This window comes from Calidris pugnax, unplaced genomic scaffold, assembly GCF_001431845.1.
Source record: "Calidris pugnax isolate Ruff unplaced genomic scaffold, ASM143184v1 scaffold20, whole genome shotgun sequence".
NCBI lineage: Eukaryota > Metazoa > Chordata > Aves > Charadriiformes > Scolopacidae > Calidris > Calidris pugnax.
The window spans coordinates 23,523,310-23,547,192 of NW_015094510.1; the positions used below are offsets into that span (position 1 = coordinate 23,523,310).

The 23,883-nt window shown below is 36.7% G+C and overlaps 1 protein-coding gene across 6 annotated transcripts in view; it reads right to left on the minus strand.

Annotated features, from left to right (window-relative positions):
* PAN3 (PAN3 poly(A) specific ribonuclease subunit) overlaps positions 1-23,883 on the minus strand; it is a 78,096-nt gene that overhangs the window by 44,777 nt on the left and 9,436 nt on the right. For 4 of the 6 annotated variants that reach the window (XM_014965951.1, XM_014965952.1, XM_014965954.1 and 1 more), the window contains 4 exons: positions 15,695-15,761; positions 13,881-13,951; positions 11,600-11,662; positions 2,515-2,676 (listed from right to left, as the gene is read on the minus strand). In XM_014965951.1, coding sequence (XP_014821437.1) covers positions 2,515-2,676; positions 11,600-11,662; positions 13,881-13,951; positions 15,695-15,761 — 363 coding nt within the window. Of the gene's footprint in view, positions 1-2,514; positions 2,677-10,882; positions 11,017-11,599; positions 11,663-13,880; positions 13,952-15,694; positions 15,762-23,883 lie in introns of those variants that run through there. The other 2 variants (XM_014965953.1, XM_014965956.1) reach the window with 2 other exon arrangements.

Below are 23,883 nucleotides of genomic sequence, written 5' to 3' on the forward strand. Positions count from 1 at the left end.
CAGGGACACCTCCCACTAGACCAGGTTGCTCAAAGCCCCATCCAGCTTGGCTTGAACACCTCCAGGGATGAGGCATCTGCAGCTTCTCTGGGCAACCTGCTCTAGTGTCTCACCACCCTCACTGTAAAGAATTTCTTCCTGGTATCCAATCTAAATCTCCCCTCTTTCACTTTAAAACCATTGAGTCCTTATTCCCTCAGACACATAAGCTTCAACACCTGCACAGCATTGCAGGCTCTCAGCAATTTTGAGGGGTAATTTTACTTTCTTGTCTTCAAACATAAACGAAAAAGAGATCCCCTCAAACAGACATCCCTCCATCAAAATGTTACCTTTCTACTTATTGCTTAGTGCTCACCATCAGCCAAAATTTATTTTGTATAATCTATATTTACACATGCAAATATCTCTAAACAGGATTGCTACCTGTGGATTACATAGATACTGAATTAGAAAAACAAGGTTAATTTGAAATGTCAGCATGAAACTACCCATTTTTAAGTAGTTTCATGTACCAAACTTCTCCAGCCATTTTTTGTGCTTTTATGAATAAAATTTCCAGTTTTTAGCAGTTTGAGCTTTGTTTTAGTTCTTAGAAAATGTTCAGATTAGAATACAAAGATTTACAACAATCAGAATGAAAGCATCAAGATAAAATTCAGTTTCTCATCTATGTAGAACTTTACTTATCCTCAATCTCCTCTGCAGCCTGTTTTTACACCTTTCCCCATTCACTCTTGCCAGACTCAACTGTTCTCCGCAATCCCTCCCCTTTCTCCTATTTCCCATGGCTAGAACATCCTTCTGTTCTTATTTCCACCAGATATGCATATACATGCTTTTCTGAAGTCCCGTATCTCCATGGGAAGCTATGTAATTGCATCATGTAGTACAAAATCTTATGCTGTACACAGTTTAAGTCAATTATGTAGCTGGGATTCTGGCACAATAAAAGAGCTTGGAATTGCACCCTTCAAAAGCCACGTGCTCTGCAGTCAATCCCAAGCTATTGCCGCTAACCTTGAGGGGACCTTGAGCTTCTCATTGCCACACTTTCAACACAACTTTGGAAGGTGTAGGTACTGAAAAGACAATTGCTCCTGGCCAGAAGCTCCAGTCTCAGACTGCTAGCTCTCCAGCCTCCAGAAACATTACGGGGTTTTTGCTCTAAATGGATTAGATCAACAACAAACCTTGCTGCGACACAGAAGAGCAGAGAAACAATGGAGGACATGAGTACAAGCAGGGCTTTTCCTGTCCTTTAACATTAACATGAAATTTGAAGACCAATTTTCTGTTTCTCTTCTCAAAGCAACCATCTACTAATTAAGGTTTGCACTCCCCTTAGATACACATGGTAAATTCAATCCATCAGTCTTCTCTCCCTTGAGAGAAGTAGTGCTCCCCTGGCTCCAACCACTCCTCTGCAACCATGCCTGGTCCCTTCACCAATGTTTCCCTTCTGCTTCATCGTTACCACCCCAGTGGCTTTGCTGCTTCCCCTGCAGCAAAAGGGCCAAGACAGACTTAAGCACAAATGTCCCTATGCAATGTAGCATTGGTTTGGCCGCATCACGCTGCCCATGACTCCCAGCTTCAGGAACAAGACATCAAATGTGTACAGAAAGGCTCTTGTACGAGCTTCATGTTGGCCCTTACATGGCAGAAATTAAGTGAACTGAAAGAAGTTCTTAAGCTGCTACAAATTCTAGTTATAAGTCTATTGTCAATTTATCTATTTCATTCCCTTAGAAGACATCAAAATTAACGCAACCCTCACAGAGTCTAAAGTAACAGTCTCTGAAGAATCAAAAGCACTACACAAGTGCAAAACAGTAACAGCAGCAGTGTCGTAGTTATGACTACTGTAATAAATTCTGTCTAAGCCCCATTTAAGGAACATGGAGCAGATTCCTCCCAGACTAGAATTATCCTTCATTATCATCCCGAGGATAACCTGCTACTTCTGTATAGAAATGCTTGAATCCAGCTGTATCTCTCCCCTGTTAAGGAGCTGAAGAAAATTCAGGAATAAAGTAAAGTAACAATAAAGTTTAACAAACAAGTTGAGAAATGTAAATTATCCCAACATAAAAATTAAGAATTTACATTTTCTGATCATGGTGGTTATATCCTCAAATTCTGTACTAAGGGAATTTGCATTATGTTTCAATCATTTTAATGAAAATCACTAATTTTACCAGTAGAAACCTTCCTCACATGAAAATTAAAATAAAGGGTTCTGGTTTTTTGCTATTAGAATACATTCAATGATTACTTTTGCTCCTCCTCCACAGATTGTAACATAATCAAGCAAAGTACATAGCTAAGTGGTGGGTAAGCGAATAAAACACCTCTGAGTCACCCTCCTGGAGGGCCACTAAGCCCACTTTGTGAGATAAATATTTGACCTGATCTCAACCCATATTTGGAGTAACTGTTTCTAACATTTTCCAAAATTTAAAATAAAGCATCCAAAATACTGAAAAAGTGACTAGTAAAAAATAATTTTACCTGTAAATTGTTTTCTGTGACTCTGTTCCACCAAACCATATTGATGGGTACTCCTGTTTTACACCTGTCAGCCAGACAGCCGATAGGGTTCTTTGATTTTCTTGCTTTTGATCCCACCGGAACTATCCTCTCATCCAGCATCCCCAGTCGATACTTCCTGGGCTACGAAAAAGAAGGAGAGAAACCAGGCCACTCCTAACAACCCTCATCTAAAGCTACACTAAAATAGGTATTACATTGTGATATAATTTCTGGATTGGTGGAATAGGAAACAATTTGCAAGTAAAATTTATCTGAGACTGTTTCCTTTCAATCCTGACTATTTGGTTATAACAAATATTTTTTAAAAAACCACCAAACTTCAGGGATGACTAATTATTTGTAAGCAAAACTGTCCATCACCAGTCAGCCACTGAAATATGAGTATAAATTGGGGAATTCTGTAAAAATGAAAATTTATTTTTTTTTATAAAAGCTGTATTTCTCAAATAGATACCTTCAATCACACCATAATAATCAACATTTCCCTCGGGATTTGTGTCAAACAAGAAATTAACATTGGCTTTTGTATCCTTCTTTTTAAATTCAACTTTGCTGAGACAAATCTCCTGAAGACTTGCTTTTAAAAATCAGGTAGAACTGAGTAGCCAATTGTAGCAGAACTCAATGAGAAAAACATTTCTGCTCACATTAATATTCAAAAGACTAACTTCATCTACTATCTTAAGTGAAAACAGACAAGAACTAGTGGTATAAATGCATGAGAAACTGACTTAAACTTGACAAAATAAAACATGCTTGAGGAAGTGAACATGCAGGAGGAACTTGCACCTCAGTAGGAGTGACATTCCTTTTACATTGGCAATAATCTCTATAAATGAAAGTATTTATAAAGCATGATATTAACATTAAATTTAAAAAGCACATTGTAAAAAAAAAACTGTTAAAGACTTTCAAACAGGTAAAGTACAGAAGTTCTCCAGATTCCTCTATGCTTTCAAACTTATGTGTACTACCTAGGTAGTAAATATCACCAAAATAAATATTTCAGTATCTGTGCATATTTAGGCCAGGACTGTTTATATTGATTATATCAACTATTGGACCAATTTGCAGGGGTTGGTCTATTTTTCTTTTATTGTAGGTTTGGTGTTGATTTTTTTTGTTGGGGTTTTTTTTGGGTTTTTGTGTGTTTTTTTTTAAAGTGAAAATGCAGCTATCATGATCTGGATATAGACCACTTTTTAAATAATCAAAGCTTAACTTACCTTTATTCAGGTATCTACTTCATCTGGCATCTTAGAAATCTCAGCAATGTGTACCTTGCTATGCATTTTAAAAATCGTTCCTCATTAAACAAGGTGAGAATTCTAATTGGAGAAGATTCCCCACTCACACACAAGCAATTTGTAAGACACAGGACAAAACTACCATAAAATGGCTGCAAAAGCAAAACCTGAAGAGATTCCCTCTTCTACTTCCCTGAAAATTTTTAGGCCAAAAGCTTTGGAAAGAATTAAAACTGAGTAGTCACTAGCACCTCATTTGCCAAAAAACCCCACAAAACAAAACAAAAAACCCTAAACAAAACAAAACAACAAAAAAACCCCAAGGATACCAACACTGACTATGAAAGACAAAGGCAATAAACCCCATGAAGATCAAGTTAATCAATTTTAATAACAATAAACAAGACCTAATTTTGCCATACCAATTAGAAATTTGGTAAACTCTGTGATGGGTAGCACAAAGTCCTTCTACAGTTAAAATGCAAACTTAATCACGGTAAATCCAAATATTGGTTGCTTATTGGGAGAATTACTTCACTATTCAGCAACTTACCATCTTAGTAATTCGGAAGTACTATTAATACTGTTAATAGCTGTAAGGTCTGAGAAGTCAGACATACAAATAATGTTGGACTTCAGGGCAGGGTTAGAAGGCAGTATGCGTTTTCCTTAGTCTGGCCATTGGAAATAATAACGTAATGAAGAGTAACTGTTTCCCTGGAAGTTTCCCAGTCTTTCTCCATGTTGTATCAAGTGCAGGGGCCCAGCCTGCCTCAGACTACTGGGCTACAACCCAGTGTCCAAACACGTTCTTATTCATAAAGGGTATTTTTAATCCTCCGTAATAAAAGGTGACTTATAAATATTTTGAAAAGGGAGAACCAAAACAAAAAAGGAATGGAGCCAACATGGAGGGAGGTTATTTTGGTTACAATGAGATTCAGATTCCAGGCAGGAGAATGAAACCGCATTTTAAGCTTTATGAAGGACTATGGTGGGGGCCAGGGGAGGCAAAGAATGGTCCGTTCTATGCCATAAAGCAATATAGGGACAATATGAGTTCATATACCAGTTGTTCTGGGCCTACTGGTATGAAAAAATTGAACTAAAAAGAAGATGAGACTGAATTAAAATCTTATTTTCATTATCTACTATAAAACATCATCAGGGGATTACTAGGCCAGGACTTAATTGTTCAGACAGACATTAGAAGATGGGACATACAGTATTAACATTTGGAAATCAATTTTCAGGCTATTTGCATGAAAATAATTCTAAATTACACCTGTTTTCAATTAGAAAAATGGTATTTGATTCAGAAATCTGATCTGAGTTTACAGGAGACCAGAAAACACAGAAAAAAAGTGTCTGCCAAGAGGAGAAAGGGAAGATCAAACAGACTGAGCCATTTGAATAAGCCTATCAACTTTGCTACGTCCGTATGCTCTACCCAGAGCAGCAAATAAAGCAACAGAGACAGAATAGTGCATCTTGAAACAAGCAAGAACTCATCAACCACTGATCATTTCTGCACTACACTAATATATCTACCTAAAACACAAAGGCATGACAATCTGGACAAAGAAACCCAACTTCTTGGCTTGGGGACAATTTCTCTCGGATGATTACAAAAGTAATTGAATTTTTGCCTGCCTTTAAGTCTTTCTGCAAGGTAAAAAAACCTGTTCAGCCATACAGATGAAAGGATAATTCAACATACTGAACCTTTTTTTTTTTTTTAGGGAGGTGGCTAAAGCATTTAAATACTTCATAATCCTTTAGCAAGTATTTCTCAAACTAGGTTGCAACTCCCAATATGTTTATGAGTTCCAAATGAGTTGTGAAAGGTCAAAACCATCACAATTATTTTTAAATGGAAAAATATGGTTAAACTAAAATAATTAAAATGGAATCTAAGAAAAAGAAAAAAACAACAAAACCAAATTGTTACAAAGCTTTACTGGAAGAGTTTGGTTCCTCCTGGGCAAAGAAGTGAGATGCAGCAGTAATTACTGGCTGCAAATGTTTACAAGAGGTAGGGAACAGCTAACTACCTTTAATTGCTAGCAACAGCCTGGGTCCCCAGGGTGTCAAGCGTAAGCATTTTCAACCACAGCTAATAATTATAACCCTTGCCCTGTAGAACCAAGATGCAGCCAGCAATTAATGATAGGAAGCTATCGGATGGCATGATTAGAGGTAAGGTGTTATATTAGGAAAGATAAACCCCAAAGTATGAGAAACATTACACTTCAACCAAATTCTCTAAAATCCTCTAAACCAAGAATGTCTTCCCAAGTAGCACCTTCACATCAGAACACTACTACAGGTGAATAACTTAATCAGCCCATGCTAGAAAATACTCCTCAAGTCAGCTTAATTACTTGCTTCCCATTCATTCAACAGAAAGTTTGAGAACATGTTTAGCAAGTCTATTTTCTTCCTACTATTTGCTGTAGCAGTGTCTTTGCCCCTGGTTCCTTCTGTTTCACAGACAGCGGGCAATGTCACGCTTCCTCTTTCCAATTCGGGGTTGGACATGCCACTGGTGTAAGATGTTATGAGACTATCCGAGAGAGAGAAGTCTAAACAAGAAAAGGTTTACATAGATTCAAACTGTAAAGACTCCTCCTGTCTAATAACTTGCATGTCATATTTAAGTCTGTATAAGCTGGTAAATCAAACTACACAATTCCAAAGTTTTCCTCCACTGAAGATCTGCAATTGAATTTTGTCAGGATCACTCACGACCCAAATTATATTTCTGTTCCTTAAAATGCACTTACCTCCAGCAGGCTTTGAATTTTAGATTTGTGTGACATTTTTTGTACCAAAAAAATGCACAATTAAGTTTGGTGTACAAACACATGAGCAAGATACTGTGTTTTCAAGTATTGTGAAAAATTTGAGCTATGGTAATGCTGTCTATGTGCATATACTACTGAAGCAAATATAAGTGATCTTAAGCCTTTCCCATCACAGGCTAAATTAAGCAGCATTACCTTAAATTACCATAGCTAAAAGCTATCACAGCAGCATTAGCTAGAGCTCATCTGTTATACAGCGAGTTGACTATATCTGCATGTATGGACAGATAAGAATAAATATTACGCTGTCAGACAGGAAAGATCAGGTACATATTTTCCCTGCCCTACTTGTAACAAAATTAAGCAATATATGCAATTTTAAATTTCAATGTTGTCTTGTACTGTAAGACTTCATTTTTTTTAACAGGAGTTAGAGGCAAAGAAACCATCAGAAAAAGAGGTTAAACACTCAGCTACGGTGCTGGTTTACTGAAAAAGAACCAACTTCTGTTCTATTCTAAAAGCTAACTACAAGGCATCAGTATCATCATTGCTGTTTTCACCCAACAGCCGTAACCAATTAGCTGCAATAAGACAGTACTTGAAACACCCAGTTATGGATAAAAACTTCAATATGTTACTGAGGAAAACCACAATAGTCTGGGCAGAATCCCCACATAGGCACAATCAGCTAAGAAGCAGCATAATTGTGAATACAACTATGTAACTGGATTTAGTAGTAAGTTGCACAAGGTGTTACAACACCTGAATGCTAGGTATAGTTGCCAGGTATATCCTAACACATTTGCAAGCTGGTAATATGAAAAAGAGAAGCTGTCTTGTCAATACTTTTTAAGCTTTGTGGCCAACAGACCTACAAACCCCTCTACGTGGTTTGGGTTTCTTGCTAACCAACATACTCTCTCCTCTTCCTCTTTCATTACAACCTCTCACTGGTAGAAGAGGCAGCTGATACTTGTTTTCTGCACCTCAGGTTCTGAAGATTGGTCAATTTTTTCACTTTAATATCCACAAAAAATAGAATAGGAGCCTAGTCAATAGGTTAAAAATAATTAGGTGCGTGTTTGATTGGTTGGTTGTTGCTGGGTGGTGTTCTTTTTCTTTTTTTCTGAAAAAAGGAAGAGTATGCTAACATTTATAATGTTCGTTTATCATGTTATACATTGAGATTACATGCCCTTACAAACTAGCCCCCCCCCTCCATCTGGAAACCTTTTTTTAAATCGTTCATGAAATCCTGGGTTTGGCCAGGGATAAAACTTTCACTAGTTGAAAGGTATCATACAGAGACCATGCTGGAGAGGGTACAGCAAAGGGCTACAAAGATGATTAGGGGACTAGAACTTCTCTCTTATGAGGAAAGGCTGAGGGACTCGGGTCTTTTTAGTGTGGAGAAGAAGGCTGACAGGAGACATCATATCTTTTCTCACCAGTTTTGCAGCCTAGCTAGCTTGGATGAGGTATGAATTACCACAACAGCTAAAACCTAGCATGGATGTAGTTATACTGACAAAGTTCTTTACTAAAAAAGTAATACCACCTGTTGAATTGAAGTAAGCTGGTGGAAAAGCAGGTTATTTCCACCACAACTAGAGCAGATAGTTCTGTGTAGTGAAGACTTGCCAGAGTACCAACACCCCAAGATGTACTTTCAAAAACCTCCATTGGTGAAGGAGCACACAATGAGGAAACCACAGGTTTTTTAATCTTTGAAGATCTCTTTTCTAATAGGCCAGAAGTTTTTATATTACTTTAAAAAAAAACAGTGGAAAAAATTATTCACAGTTAAGAACAAAAAATACAGGTAAAAGAGGACTAAAGACCGATGCAACTTTTACATTGGTGTTTGCTAAGCATATGATTTCTCAAAAATGGTACATTTTCTAGCTGCTTTAAGTATTTGTATAGTGATTTCACCAAATGTGTGCACAAGTTTAAAAAAATCTTTAAATTATTTTACTGCAAATCACTCTTAAAGACTACATACACTTTGGTGTAGAAAGAACCAAATAAAGCTTGTAAAGACAAAAGCATCTTGCACATTAAGTTAAATTTGTAGTCAAGTGCTTCAGCTTGTAAGCTGCACTTGACAAAGTCTAGGTGGTTAACTGAAAACGTATGCTTGAAAAATGGGGAGTGAGGGTAGCTGTAAATATCTATAGGTCATAATGCATATCTGACCTGCTTAGATACAAAACCAAAACTGCACTATGCAGTCATCTTAGTCCTCTCTTTTTCTTCAAGCACACAATAGGATGAGGCAACAAAAATATGATGACTCCTCAATATAAAAATGTTACATATTTCTAAAAGGAAATGTTTTGATTATTTGATTTCTTACATAACACAATGATCACTAGCCCATACATAAAAATGAATGCAAGTAATATATTCTCTCATCCCATACTTAAAAATGAAAAATAACATACTATGTACTAATTACTAAGACAGCAAAAGCACACAACCAAGGAACAACTCCAATAACAAACTATTCCAAAGAAAAATGCAAAATAGGTTAGGTGATATCATACCCTTAAAAGACACTTTAGACTGAGGTAAACACCATACTACCTGCAAACATGTATTAGTTTTCTTCAGCTTGTCTTTCTATATGTCTGCAACAACTTTTTTTTTTCTGCAGCACTTATAAGCTGTAGTATTTTATTATTGCAGTAGGGTTGTATAATCCCAGAAGGAAAATTTCAGGTTTGAAATATAAATTTAGCCCAGGTATATTATAAATTCTGCAGTTTACAACACAGCAACATGATGTGCTGTTTAGAAATGACCTCTCAACTTCTCAGAACACAATTCATGCTTCTGAGATGGTATTCAGGAGGCTGCGAAACACCAAACAACTGTCTCAGACCATTTTCATTAAAGGTAAATACAGCAAGACCAAACCCAGCACACGTGGCTTTTCGATGAACACCATGAGCAACATAAAGATCAGGTATCAGAGGTGTCAAGATAGAGTTGGAGATGGGAAACTGGAGAGAAACACAGCTTCCTAATAGGTAACAAAACTAGACAGATGACAGGACACTCACAAATTAACTAGCAATAATTTAGGTCTTAAAAATTTGGTTTCCACAGGACCTAAAGTTAGCATTATTGTTGTCTTTTAGAATGAGAGGGAAACTCTCCTTGTACTCATGAAAAAGCTTGCATTTATGCAGAGTAGTCTTACAGGCAGTCTTTGTTTCAATATCATTTTCTCTGCACATTTATTACTGCTGATCCACATACATGAACCTAAGAAGTCTGCTGTCCACTCTCATTTGCTGTAGATCTCCATAGCAAGTACTAAACAGCAGCACCCTGTTCTGGGTTAACTTCAGTCCAAATAATTTCTCCTATACTTTCCATTCTAACTTAGTTTAGAGTCTTTTGGTCCTGGCTTTTACTCAGCTAAACCCAATGGAAGGTGTTCTAAAAAAAAAAAAAAAAGATTTTTTCAAAATACATAGAGTCTTTTGGTCCTGGCTTTTACTCAGCTAAACCCAATGGAAGGTGTTCTAAAAAAAAAAAAAAAGATTTCTTCAAAATACATACAAAACAGCATTAAAGTTGTATTGATAGTTGTTCACTACAGCAGTTGGTTCACTCCTTGCAGCCTGTGGATTAACAGTGGTTCTCATCTTAATGGCCCTCCTCTAGGTATGGCCGAACAATTGAAAAATGAAATAGAAATAAACCAATGTTAAGAACTTTTCAGAAGAGTTCATTTTTCATGAGGATTGAAGGTATGAAAAAACAAAATGTAAAAGCAATGCTATTCACTATCCTGTAAGGCTGACCAGTGACAAGTAGGGGGACCCTTTAGCCTGGATTGGTGGCAACAGTCTCAGAACAAATTTAAACAAAAGTTTCATCATATATTTTCTTTTTAGTACATTAAACTGTCATTCCCTTGGCAACAGATTCTGATTAGTTATATTGCACGTGTTTTTATGAACTGTTTACCAGAACCACCACTATGAACACAAGGAGTTTTCCAGCCAGATCATTTCAGGGTTTAGAGAGGAACACTTTTCTAGATAATGGCTAAAGCCAATTTAGAAAAAAACACCCAAGAAGTTCAAGTTCAGAATGCCACCCTATTTTTAACAAGCATAACATGTATTTGAAGAAAAAAATGAAGTAAGTGTGACATCATTATTCTCAGGAAAAAGGGTTAGTCTATTACTAACTCTAGCTTTTGTTCCATGCTTCACAAATCCTATTTGTGCATTGTAGATTAATACTTACCTGAAAATCTCTTATAGGAAATTCACTTTAAGGTTGCTTGTCTTACTGCATGTGGAGTTACAACAACCGGACAGTAAATCCAGAAGGTTTTACAGTTGACAGAACCTCCACCAAGGCTCCATCTACAGAAATACTTAGCTCCTTTGATTTCATTTTAAGTATCCTATAAAAATGTCTTTAAATAGTAATCTTAGCTTTCCTGAAATCTAAAATTGAAATGCAGTTTAATAATTTCTAAACAGAAAAAATAACCTCGAAAATGTTCATAAAAATACAAGGACTATGTTTACTTTTAAAACAAAAAGTTGAATGTCTTTAAACATCAAAATAATCATAAGCAACTTAAATAGCCTAGTCACACTAACTAGTTTCAAAATGCTGTCTAATTAAAAAGCAAGGATATTCAGAATTACAATCATCAAGCCTTATCTTTAATATTTTATTGATATCAAATATTTACATCCATATGGTTTGCCCATTGTTAAAGGGCCACCAGGATAACATCATCAGCAATATCCACAGACAATAAATATGAATAAACTTAACTTCCTTGCTTGACACAGCTACATATTACAAACTTTTACAGAAACTATTCATGGTTTTACACAATACAAACATGCATTTTTTACATAGTTGCAAATAATGTAATAGTTCTAAATATTTAAAATATCACAATTTTTATTTATAAAGGAAAGCGATTGCTCTTTATTCACTTACCAAGACTGTATTATATCTGTCCTCCAAGTCAGTGATGAACGAAGGAAATGCTGGTTTTGCCAGCTAGTTCAGAACAAACAAAACCTTAGCCCTGGGCTCTTAGCAAGAAAATTGAAATTTTTTTTCAAATAGCAGATATTGTAAAGACCAACATATGAGCTGGTCACCAAGGCTCCCTTTAGAGTCAATGAACAGAAGCATGCACTTCTAGAAGGCTACCTTTGTTGTTTACTATGCAGGCATCTAGTATTGGCCTGATAAATCACATTGCTAAAGCTCTAAATAAACCCCAGTTACTGGGGTGGGAGGAAATCACACATAAATACCTGGCACTCGGCATTTTGTGGTTTTGAGGAAATCACTTAATACAATTTGAATATTGTACTAAAAAAATACTAAGAATAGTAAGATACTACATCCATTACTGTTTGCAATGTATTGTCTAGTAGTAAGTGTCAGTCACAGAAGTGTGATTACTTTCTCATAGCTTTAGCCATCAATTTTTATCCACTTAGAACAGTCACTGACATCTAGTCTTTTCCAAAATACTTTTCTCACTGTGAGCTGAATGTTCCTTTAAGCTGCTCATCTCTCTCTACTGACTATAGAGGGAGCCTGGATGCCTAGATTTTAGGCAGCTCAAGTAATATTACATGAAAACTTTCCCCATTACTAGTACTATTTAACAACGTTTTATACAAACATACATTACAAAATAGCAGTCAAAATAAATGGTAAATTATTAATACGTAAAGCAAAACACACACCTCTTTCAATTAATGCCAGTTATGTCTGAAATATTAATTGGAAAAAATCCAAGTCAATCAGTTTCATAGATAAATCTTTCTCTTGATACTATTTTAGAAGAAAGTGGCTTAATTTGCTGATTTTTTTCTTGGGGAGGAAAAGGGGAGCCAGAAAAGACTCTACATTAGTACTGGAGCTTTGACTTGTTTGAGCTTTACACTCAAACATTAATTGGTTTGTTTCCAGTTTGTACTGTTTAATTAACTTTGAAGTAATCTTTAGTATTAGCTGCAGTGGTCACTCTGGAAATACTTCTGTATGATAGTTCATTTACTTTGGTGCATGTGGTTTATATACATAAGTACACACACATGTACATACATACATATATATATTTGTGTGTGTGAATGTCAAAAAGGAATGCATGCTTATTTTCATTCTTACTATCCTCAGTGAGTGGATACACAACACATTTATAGTTGTTTATATCCAACTTTCCAATGAACTATTCTGGCATTAAGGAAAAGGGCAATTCAGAGATTCCATGTAGTTTGGATACATCATAATATTTGGAAGTTAACAGTCTACAACAGCATTTCATTTCAAGGAACATTAGTCTGATGGGGCAACTATAGTAATTATCTTTAAGCTCAATCTTCACCTGCAGGAATGATACAGAACTCCCAATTGCCAACACAGAAATGAAGCTCTGTGAAAAGTCACAAGCTCGCTGATGGAGCATGTTTTCAAGACAATGCATTATGCACTACAGGAAAGTTCAGGATCATGGGGCTAATAAGAAAAGTAGTAAAACACAAAAGTCATCAGTGAAAGTAAAATTTGGTAGCTGGTTGGGACAAGATAATGTCTTTTTTGATAAGTCACAGTTCACAAAAATGAGAGGGAACTCTAGTGTAACCAAACTTCTGTCTCTTATTCCAGCCCCTGCATCTGTAAGTGTTTAACTGGAAAACACCTCAATCTGTGTTGGCGCAGGTCAAAGGTGTTTAAAGAAGCTGTTTAGCCCTCAGCAAAAGAAAGACTTCTCAATACAAATTAGAGGGGAAAAAAATCCCAAACCCTAGCCTCCCAATATTATTATAGAGTGTCTTTCTAACTAAATGCATTTCAAACTGTAAAAATTACTTTCACGCTATGGGAGAAATAAATGGGGGAATGATTCTTATCGTATTCAGAACTTGTTGCCATGAAGGCTTGCAGGTGGCTTGTCTTGTGCCTCAGTACAATAAAAATAATTTGTTTCCAAATTCAATGGGCTACGTCTTAATTTTCATATTCAAAGCATTCTTATAAACTTCAGTTTACAAGCGCTTAGAAATAGCAGCAGCAGTCTGATCTGGTGTAGTAAAAATGCAGTAGTAAAATCTTATTTACATTGGCAGTGACATAGTAAAATAATCTAGTAACATTAGAAGAATCACCCTTATTTCACTTAACATTTCAAGTTATTCCAGATCTTCTTCCCTGCCAACTCATATACAAACATGCTACTTAAGATTTAGTTGTTGCCTACCTTCCTCCTTTGAGACACGCTGAGGGCAGCAAAGTCATTAAACAAGGATGAATTTGGTGAAGTCAGTGGATCTGTAAAAAGAATGTAAACCAGCATGTTATATACCTCTAATATTAAAGAGAAATTTCACATTTTTAACTTAGTTCTGTACGGAAAAAATCCTTTTGACAAAACTAAGTTTAGCAACCACACAGCTAAAAAACACAGCATTTATTAGATTCTGTGTAACTGCTCAATTGAAATGGAGCTCATTAGCAGAAGTTAGTAAGTTTAATTGCTGTTGACATTATGTAATGTCCATCTAACATTTCAAAGCCTTCCTTCTTCAGTTACCTGAAATTAGTAATCTTCTGTTAACACAGTCTTACAAATAATGACGTGGATCTTACTTGTCCTGTCACTATTCTCCACAAATTTATATCAGAACTAAAGGCAGCAAAAGTCCACATTCTATTAGTAGCTTTTTATTGCTTTTTCTTTATCCCTAGGCATCGCTTAAAGAGTTGAAGCATCAAAAACTGAGTAACAATCACAGATCCAACTTAAAACTCCAAAGTCCATGGGCAGAGACATCAAATTAGCAGATATCTACTAGCTGTAAACATTGGTGCTTTGATGAAACACTTTCTTCAATTAATCAATACTCCTCAAAGGGGCAATCTACAAGTGAAGCACAGCTTAGGGAGTTGAGGGGGGAAGAAAAGAACCTGAAAAACAACAGAATTTAAATTGCTTTCCAAAAGTCAGTCTGGTTTCTCTCCTTCGCATGCATCACCATCACTATTTGGCCTGTCACAGACAAACTCTGACTGCATTTAAAACTGGAGACCTCCACTGCCTTGAATAGCTAATTGTTCGGTGAGACAAAAGAAGTAGAATTAATCACAAAACCTACTGGAAATGAACCAGGCGGAGGAAAAAAATAAACCCAACAAATTTCAACTTTCAAGCAAGTTAATTTTATAGTAGTTACTACCATGCTCAAAAAATTATAACCCTTCTTACTAAGTAGACTAGCTGCAGGGTCAGACACACAAATGGATTTCTAGAACATCATTTACACAGCAATTTTTAGAGCAGAAATACATTTTAAACATATGTCCTTGCCATAAGGGAGTAGTATCCTCTTCTTTAAAGAAGTTAGTTTGACAGCTATAGCTGAAATAATCTGCAATGGTTGTTATAATATGGAAAGCAATTCTGAAAAGTACCTTACAGAAGTTCAATACACCCTCCACAGTGATTTAGTGAGTATGTTGGCCTGCACTATGGAGACACTTTGGTTGGTTGAAAACCATGCTCCCAATATCAGAGAAAAAAAATATAAGATGTAAAGTACTGCTTATAGGACAAAACTTAGTATATATTAACATCATCAGTTATGTGATACATTTCACAAAACCCATAAAGCCTAAATTTAAGAATAAAAACTTGTACGTTCGTTCCACACAATAACTTATTTGAAAAGCACAATTAAAGGGGATACTACTGTGGAGCAATGTAAATGTTTATTTAAGCCATCAGTGCTTTACAGTGGATATCCAAACTAGCATTTCACTTGAAGCGACAAGTCCAATAATGATTTTTACTTTTATTTTTTCCCCCCACTGGAACAAAGAGAAGCCTAAAAATTTATGACTTCAGCTTTGGATTACAAGTAATGAACCAATACACTATTGCTAAAAAATAAAATTTTACTGCATCTCAAATCAAGCCAGAGGAGGAAAAAAGCTCCTTTAAGTCTCAGTTTTACCAAAGTAAATTTCTTAAATTCTCAAATATACTTTTATACATATTACTTTAAAAGTACTTACCATGGCCTGCGTACTGCTTGGCACTGTCATTGAGAAGGCTAGGGGAGCTGCTGCTATTTGTCATTCTCTGCAAAAAAAAGACAAAAGTGTACACCTAAAATAAAGCTGTAAAACACTAAGTGCTGTCATTAGGGATGACATTTAGAAACTTTTAAAAACAGACTATGAAACCTGTGCTTACACTCCGTGTAGTAAATACAGTCAAAGACAGTAAAATATAGTGTTTTGCACTAGAGAAATGCGACCCAAAATTTACTGTATACCAAAACAAAACACTATCTTCATTAATTTCTTCTAACTTGGGAGGGTCTACCAAACCTACGGTTCTCTTTCTGTATGTCGTCAAAATTTTGGATAAGCCAATTGCTTATCTCCTTTAAACATTCTTTCACACTGTACTTCTGAAACAACTCCTCCCTTTATTATACGCTATCATCACAACCCGAAACTTTCCAATGAAAAATACTCAAATGGGTGTAGCATTTGATAGATTCTTTTTAAAAAAAAAAAGAACCTTTTGAGACCTTTCAGCAAAATCACACAATTTTTGTAAGCCAGCAGGATATCTAAAACCCTCTCAACGTTCCTCTTAGGATCCACCTGCTACTCCTACTTTCTTCTAGAGATATGGGCTAGCAACAAACCGGACTTTAACAGAGACATTTAAGAGTCTCTTCTTACTCATGCTTATTGTTACATTCTTTGACCAGCCTCTCAACAAGAAACGGTGCAGGAAGAAAACAAATGCAAGGCAAGGTCAGGAAGCATTTCTCCATCGCTGAGAGAGACGACCAGTAATTTGTTAAAATATTCCCTGTCATGCTTTTGGCCTACTTTTGGCCTTGCTTTTGGGTCTCCTGGCCAAGTTCCAAGTGCTATTCAGTGGTGAAAAGTTTTGAGATCCCTTCAAATAGACCGTTTGCATGCAGCCTCTGCATTACCGGGTGAGTGTACACCACCACAAACAGGCCATTTTGTGCCAGCTGGCCCTAAGCATCAGGGAAAGTTTCCAGGCATATTTAATTTAGTAGTCTAGACACAGACTAAGACTCAAAACTGGTCACTGGAGTTGCTCTTTATGCTCACATTTTTCCATGGCCAATCTCAATGTTGTGGGCAGAGGGCAAGAAGCTGTTATACTTCAATGTCATTTCATCTATTTCTTGACCAGAAAGATCAATATTCTGGAGTAAATTTGATAAAAACAGAGGAGAACCAACAGAAGCTGGAGTGTCATCCAGTATGGTAGAACTGTAAATCTACTGCAATTCAAGTTTCTCAACATTTGCGGTTTTCATACTACCACTGACTTCACCAGAAGTTGCAGCTTTTAATGCTTGCATCTAAAAGAACAAACAGATTGTGTGAAGTAGAACAGCAAGAAAGTAGAACTTGCAGAAAGTAAGTTGTAAAAAATAAATAAATAAAAAAGTAGCCTGCACTGTTAGAAAAGTAACTTGAAGAAAGTTTTGGTAAAATTTAGGTACTTCAGCAGGTATCTTCAAATGTCGCCCTCTCAACTACATGCTCAATCCCTCAATGTTTTATTCCCCCATGCACTATTTCCATTATTTGTGTTCCGTTGCTACAGCAAACTTTCTACAATCATTTAGGCTTTTCTGATACAACTCTTCACTCAGTATGAGTACGTAGTACTATATGATGCAGAACTACAGTACATGCAGATGTCCTAGAACAATATGTGTAATAATACATGCGTAATATTTACACATGTAAATACCATGTAAACCTTCAGCTTTTTCAAGACCTAAATGATGAGAGCTGACTGCTATATGCTCTTTCCTTATTTTGATGCCATGTGTCTCACGCTCCTAAATACACTGAACTGACACAACGTTACTCTCACTAAAAGGTTAGTTCGCACCAATTAATTCTTTAAACAAAAGGGAAACCTCTAGTAAAACAAAGTTTACTTATTTCTAGAAAACAAGATAACACTTTGGAAAACGCATACTAAGTTAACAATCTTGCCCAAGGTCAGGGACAGTCATGCTACTGTCCACTGTCATCAAAATAGGAATACATTAAAAGAAATTATTTCTGGATTACAGTAGCTCAACTATTCATCCATCATATTCCCTTCCTGATTAAGCAATGGAGAGAAGTTAAATAGTTTTTCATAAATACTTGAAAACCATACCTATTATGTGATTTTATTTCTTTTTTTTTGGCATTCAATACATCCACACTGATCCTTCTAAGCGGAAATAGTTTAGGAAGAAATTTCCCAAAGGGAACCTTTCAGATATGCACAAAATTTGTCCAGGATTGGATTTTATCCATTTATATTGGGTAAAAACAGTGTTAATGTCTATTTATATAATTCATATTTTCATAGTAATTTTAATGCTAATTTAACAGTCAGAATGGGAATAAACATGATATTGAGATCTAGGCTGGTATCAAAGATGGTTAAGCACATGGCTTAAAAGTGGAACCAAGCACTTTCATACCACCAATGTTCTCCCTCTTCAAGTGCAGGAGTTAAGCACTCATTCAACAGACTTACAATGTGAATAGGTGACCGCAATGATGAAAATCAGTGCTGGTATGATTACTAAATACAAAACATATATATGCACAAGACAGATTGCAAGCAAACACATTGTTCAGGATTCTGAAAGCACAGGGCAAACAAAGCCTATAAACATCAACTGTGCTTTTACTACATCAAGTCTTGTTCAAGGTGCAAATGTATTTTACATGAACCAGGATTCTGAAGAACCAAAGCTTCTCTCGCTGATCTTGGGCAGCTCTTGCTTTAAATGCTTGTCAGCTATACCTTAAATGAGGTTAAAAACCTCCCCTTCACCACTCACTTTCATGAATTTTTCATTTTGCTCACTTTTATTACACATCCACAACCTTGTTACCTTAACATTATTCATAGAAGTCCTGCATGTAATCAGTAAAGGATTTTTTAACTGGTTTAATATTAAAATTTCTAGCACACCCAAAAGCATTTAGTCTTAATGAAGGCCATTCCTGTATCTGATTTTTACCAAGTCAGGATGAAAATGTCTTAAAAGAAAAAAAAACATGAAAAGGAAATGCATATACTATTTGTTATTTGTGTTTTCCAGAAGGCAGTTTTGATTTTAAATTACACTTCTCAATCTCTTCTAATGGTGTTCAACTATTTTTCATACAAATTCAATTTCAAGAAGAATGCAATCAGAAGAACTTCAAGCCCAAAAGATGAAAGCTTCAGAAAGGTAAGAGCAACCATTAACAAGAGAAGAAAACAAACTGTTCATTCCTATTAAGCCTGCGAGGCAAGGCAAGCACACACATTTGAGAGCTTCAGACTTTTTTTCAGTACATCATGACTTTCACCATATGGAAGTTAATATAGAAAGACAACTTTGTCATAAGCAAGGGCCACACCAGTGTCACTCAGTTCCATACAAACTCCTTTTCTTTGCTTGCTGATTGCTATGATTTATTGAGGTTCTTTAAGCACTAGTTAAAATTCAACTAGGCTGACTGGCATACATCCTGCCCCTCTCCCTTTAAAGGCATTAAAAAGTTGATTCTGTTCACATCTCAAAAGCAAGCTACAGCAGAACAAAACTGTCACATTCATCCCTGTCCAAGGATTTAACCTGAGGCTTCAGCTTTCGAGTTCTTCCACTGTTGAACCTTCCATCAGTAACAAAAGACAGGCTTTTTAATTTCATGGGAAAACTGAGAAATAAAGTTTTTCAGAATACTGTGTTAATCCCTGAACATTCCAGCAATTAAGTTACAGAGGGGAATATGCTTGTTCAGAAGTTTTTACTCTTTCTTCAAGCACTAGAATTAAAGTAACTCATCTCCTCTTAGGAAAAGTCTGTGTGAACTGGCACTGTGTCAAAAATGAAACTTTTGTCAAAGTGAGTCATTACCTTACCTAGATGTAAGACAGCCTATTGCATACTAATACTTCCTTTTCAAAACCACCGCAAGTTAAGGTCTTTTTTAAAAAAGTATGATTTTCACACAGACTTTAAGATAACACTGACAACAGATCAACAGCATCACCATAAAAATAATTTCCATATTAGGTTGCTGTTTTAATAATAGTTTTGAGGATTAGATACTTCTTACAGAGGCGTTGTGGTGGGAAGGGACCGTTGGCCAACTAGTCCAGCTCACCTGCCCAAAAAAAGCCAACTAGACCTGGTTGCCCAGGACCACATCCAGACAGCTTTTGAATATCTCCAAGGATAGAGACTCCACCACTTTCCTGGGTGACCTACTCAGTCACCTACACAGTGAAAAGTGCGTTTCCTGATGTTCAGAGGGAACCTCCCATGTTTCAGTTTGTGACCGTTGCCTCTGGTCCTGTTACTGGGCACCACTAAAGAGACCCTGACTCCATCCTCTTTGCACCGTCCCTTCAGGTACTTATCATATACATGGATAAGGTTCCCTGATCCTTCTCTTCTCCAGACTGAACAGCCCGACCTCTCTCAGCATTTCCTCACAGAAGACAAGCTCCAGTCCCCTCATCATCTTCGAGGCCCTTTGCTGATTCTCTCCAGTACATCCATGTATGTCTCTCATGCTGAGAAGCGAGCACTCCAGGTGTAACCTCACCAGTGCTGAGCAGAGGGGAAAGATCACCTCCCTTGACTTGTTAGCAGTGCTTTACCTAATGCAGCCCAGGACACCTTCCACCTTCTCAATACTTCTGGGTGCAGTATGCTAGGAAGAGAAGTGTTACAAGAAATAGTCCCACCTTCTAAAGACATACACCACCTTGCCTCCACCCATCAAGGTTCAGTAGTGAAACCCAAAATTGTGGCTGCACTTAAGACAAGGCTTCTTTGCTTTCATCTCCCTTCGCTAAAGTATATAGTTACAAAATCCTTTACAAAATTCTCATCAAGATAAAGTATGAATAAAGCTTTGCTGCACACAATTACATCTAATTTTACATAAGGTAAGTCTTGTAATATAAGCTAAGTAAGGGTTTTTACTTTGTTCTCTACCTCTTACTTTTCCCCAAAACACATAAGAGATGGCATTTGTTCCCTTTGTCTCGATATTCCCTGACCTAACCCCAAGAAAATAAGCACTTTCCTCAGGTTCGTTCCTGTGCCAAGTCTGTTATCTCAAAATATTTTGTAGTCTGTCACAAGCTAAACTCTTCATCTTAATACTGCTCTGTTGGAACTATATTTCAGAATATTTCTTTGTAATTTTTAGAATAATATTAATTGGACTATAAAAGAAGTCATCCTGCAAGAGAATGAGATTATCACAACCAAACAAATCATTGTGACGTAGAAAGGGTGATACCTTTTGCTTTCCTTTCTAAACAATCCAAAACTTGTCTTTGACAGCATACTTGGCACCATCTACAGCATGTCCCACTCACAACTGTTTGAACTTAAGCAACTGGATTCCTTCAGAAAGCATTATGTAAACAACTGCATAATTTTATATGTAAAATAGCACGCCCGTAGTTCCACTCAGTTCTCAACAGTTAAAAATTGAAGACATTTACAAGCTTCTATGCTATAAGAAAAGTTTTATTACTCAACACTTGGCAGATGCAGCAATGGGAACAAACATCTTTGTGTTTATTCAGCTGCAAGGCTTTGAAGTGAGCATGGTCTCTACTTCTCAAGCTTTTGAAGAACACTTAGTATACCAACATTAACATGGTGAAAGCAAGACCAATTCTTCTCCACTGCTTGGCCTTGCCAACTTTAATACTGAAAACTGTTAGGTCCTTTTTTATTTTGATTAGAGTGATTAATTGAAAAGTTGTGATTCTTTGATTCTTACTTTATACACAACCTGCAGTCCAATGGAAGTCATGTGGTTATAAATCTGATCCTGTCAAAATAAGGAAAATTGGATTTCTGTGATGTAACATACATGAAGACACCTTCTACTGTTTTATGCTCATACTACCAAATTGCTCAATTCTAATATGATATTAGATGTTTTAACATCAAGGTACTACTCTGCCTCATCCTGCCACAAATTCCCCCAGATATTCACATATCCTTTTACCATCCCAACATCATACTGCTAAAGCTCCTATCCACACCACCTGTATCTTTGATTACTCCTCGAGTTAGTCAAGCCCTATGTCAGAGGAACACAGACACCAGCCAGCCAAGTGGCACATGCAGAGTGACTGAGCAAAGGGCCAAGCATCAGAGGCATCCTGGCCAGCCAACTCCTGCCTCCTCACTGCTGGGAAAGCCAAAAGCAATGAGCTGCTTCTTGAACCACACCTCTGACTGTCTCTTGGCTTCTGCTGCTACACCAAAAAGAAAAAGAACAGCTTTGGGGACAGCATGCAGCCTGTGGGCCATGTGTTGCACAGGCCTGCTCTGTTATTAGTTAGAGAAGGGGAAAACCAGAAAATACATGCTTTGATAAGCTGGAGGCCAATACTGTTGATGTAGTATACGAAAGCACACGCAGATTCAAGCAAGAAAAGACACATGAAGCAAAACTGTTATGGGAAAATGCAAACCAATGAGGACAGGAGACTATTAATCAATAGGAAACTAGTTAGTAACAACAGAAGAGGCCAACAGGGAGCAATGAAAGGTTCAGTAACAGCAAAGGCCTTTGAGGTAGGGAGGAGTGGAAGGATGAGGCAAAGAGATGTTTTTCAGAGAGGAAAACAAATAAGAATTAGAGCTGTGGCCACTTCAAAAATCCTGCCTCTTCTGAACTGTAGCAAGGATTTTTAGTCTTTTTCCCCACTGCAAACTGAGCACTGCCATTAACCGCATCTTTACCACTAATCCAACTCTAATGAGATGTTCTAGAGCTCATAAAATATTATTCAGCAAATACAAATGAAATCTCAGAGTCAGAAATATCCGTTCTGCAGAAGTGTTGACCACTGGTCACCTACATTACTTATGATGAAAGACGCACATCCCCTCCCTAATTCATCATGACACAATCCACTTTTACTTTTCTTCCTTTTGTGGCTTACTTAACACCATAGCACTGATTACGTACTACACACAAAAACATGATGATTGCAAAATTTATATATAGTTTTGCTTGAGGCAATTTGGCTCCATCATCTATGAGTTACGATAACCCCAATATACACAGTCACATACTCCTTTCAACAAAATGCACATGACAAATACCTTCTGGAGATTAATTAGGTATAGTCAAGAAGACTCATCTATCGAATCCCTGATGATTATGTTGGAAGGTATCTAGTGAATAAAGCGTGGACTGCAGAAAGATTATCTCACGCTAAAAGAAAAGGAGCATTACACTGAAGAGACTGACTCTATTACTATCTTCCAGATTGAGGCCAGTTAAGCAATTTGAACCAAGCTTTCTACAGGTGGTCATTAACTCTGTGTCTCACCTTCCAGCCATACAGATTAATTTTAAAAACTCTGGGGACTCGTTTGCCAGGACTGGGGCCGAGGTGGGGGGTGGTCGTGGCTTGTTTGCTTAATTGCCATCCTTTTTATTCCCATGCCTCTATAAAATGCAGACTACTTTCTTCTTTCACAAGGGAAGTATTCCAGAGTCAGATACAATAATGGTTACCTGTACAGGAAAGCCCACTGCCAACTAACAGTCTTCAAAAGAAAGATGTGAACAGCATACAGGAAACATAAGATTAACACTTAATCAACTACCAAATTGATGTTCATTATGCATGTACCATGCATTTTGTGTCCTGAATAAGTCCCACTTAAAATTTTACCACTGAAAAAATTATACAATGTTATGAGGAATACAAGTTAATATATAACCTTAAGGCTGCATGAGCAACCTAAACTTAACACTTCTTAACATCCAACTGTATCTTACTAGTGTTTTTCTAGTGGTGTGATTACTTGTATGCTTCTGCAATTCCCATTTTTAAAAAGCAAGCTGAAAAAGTTTCCTTGTATTGCATCACTGATGCATCTATTTGTGAACTACACAGATCCACCAGAGATGACTAAGTAACTCAGAGATAGAACTGGTGCTTTCATTCGCAAAAGCCAAACTGAGAGGCTAATGAGATATTTTACAGAAGACTTCTGATGTTTCGTCAATGGTACAACACTAAATTTCCATTATCTTTAGTTTGATTCAAGGACCTGGAGAGAAATAGGCACATAGGATTTGTTCTCTCCACCGTACTTTGTCCCAGCTTTCTATTATGCCAACTTGTTTCTTTATTCCAATTT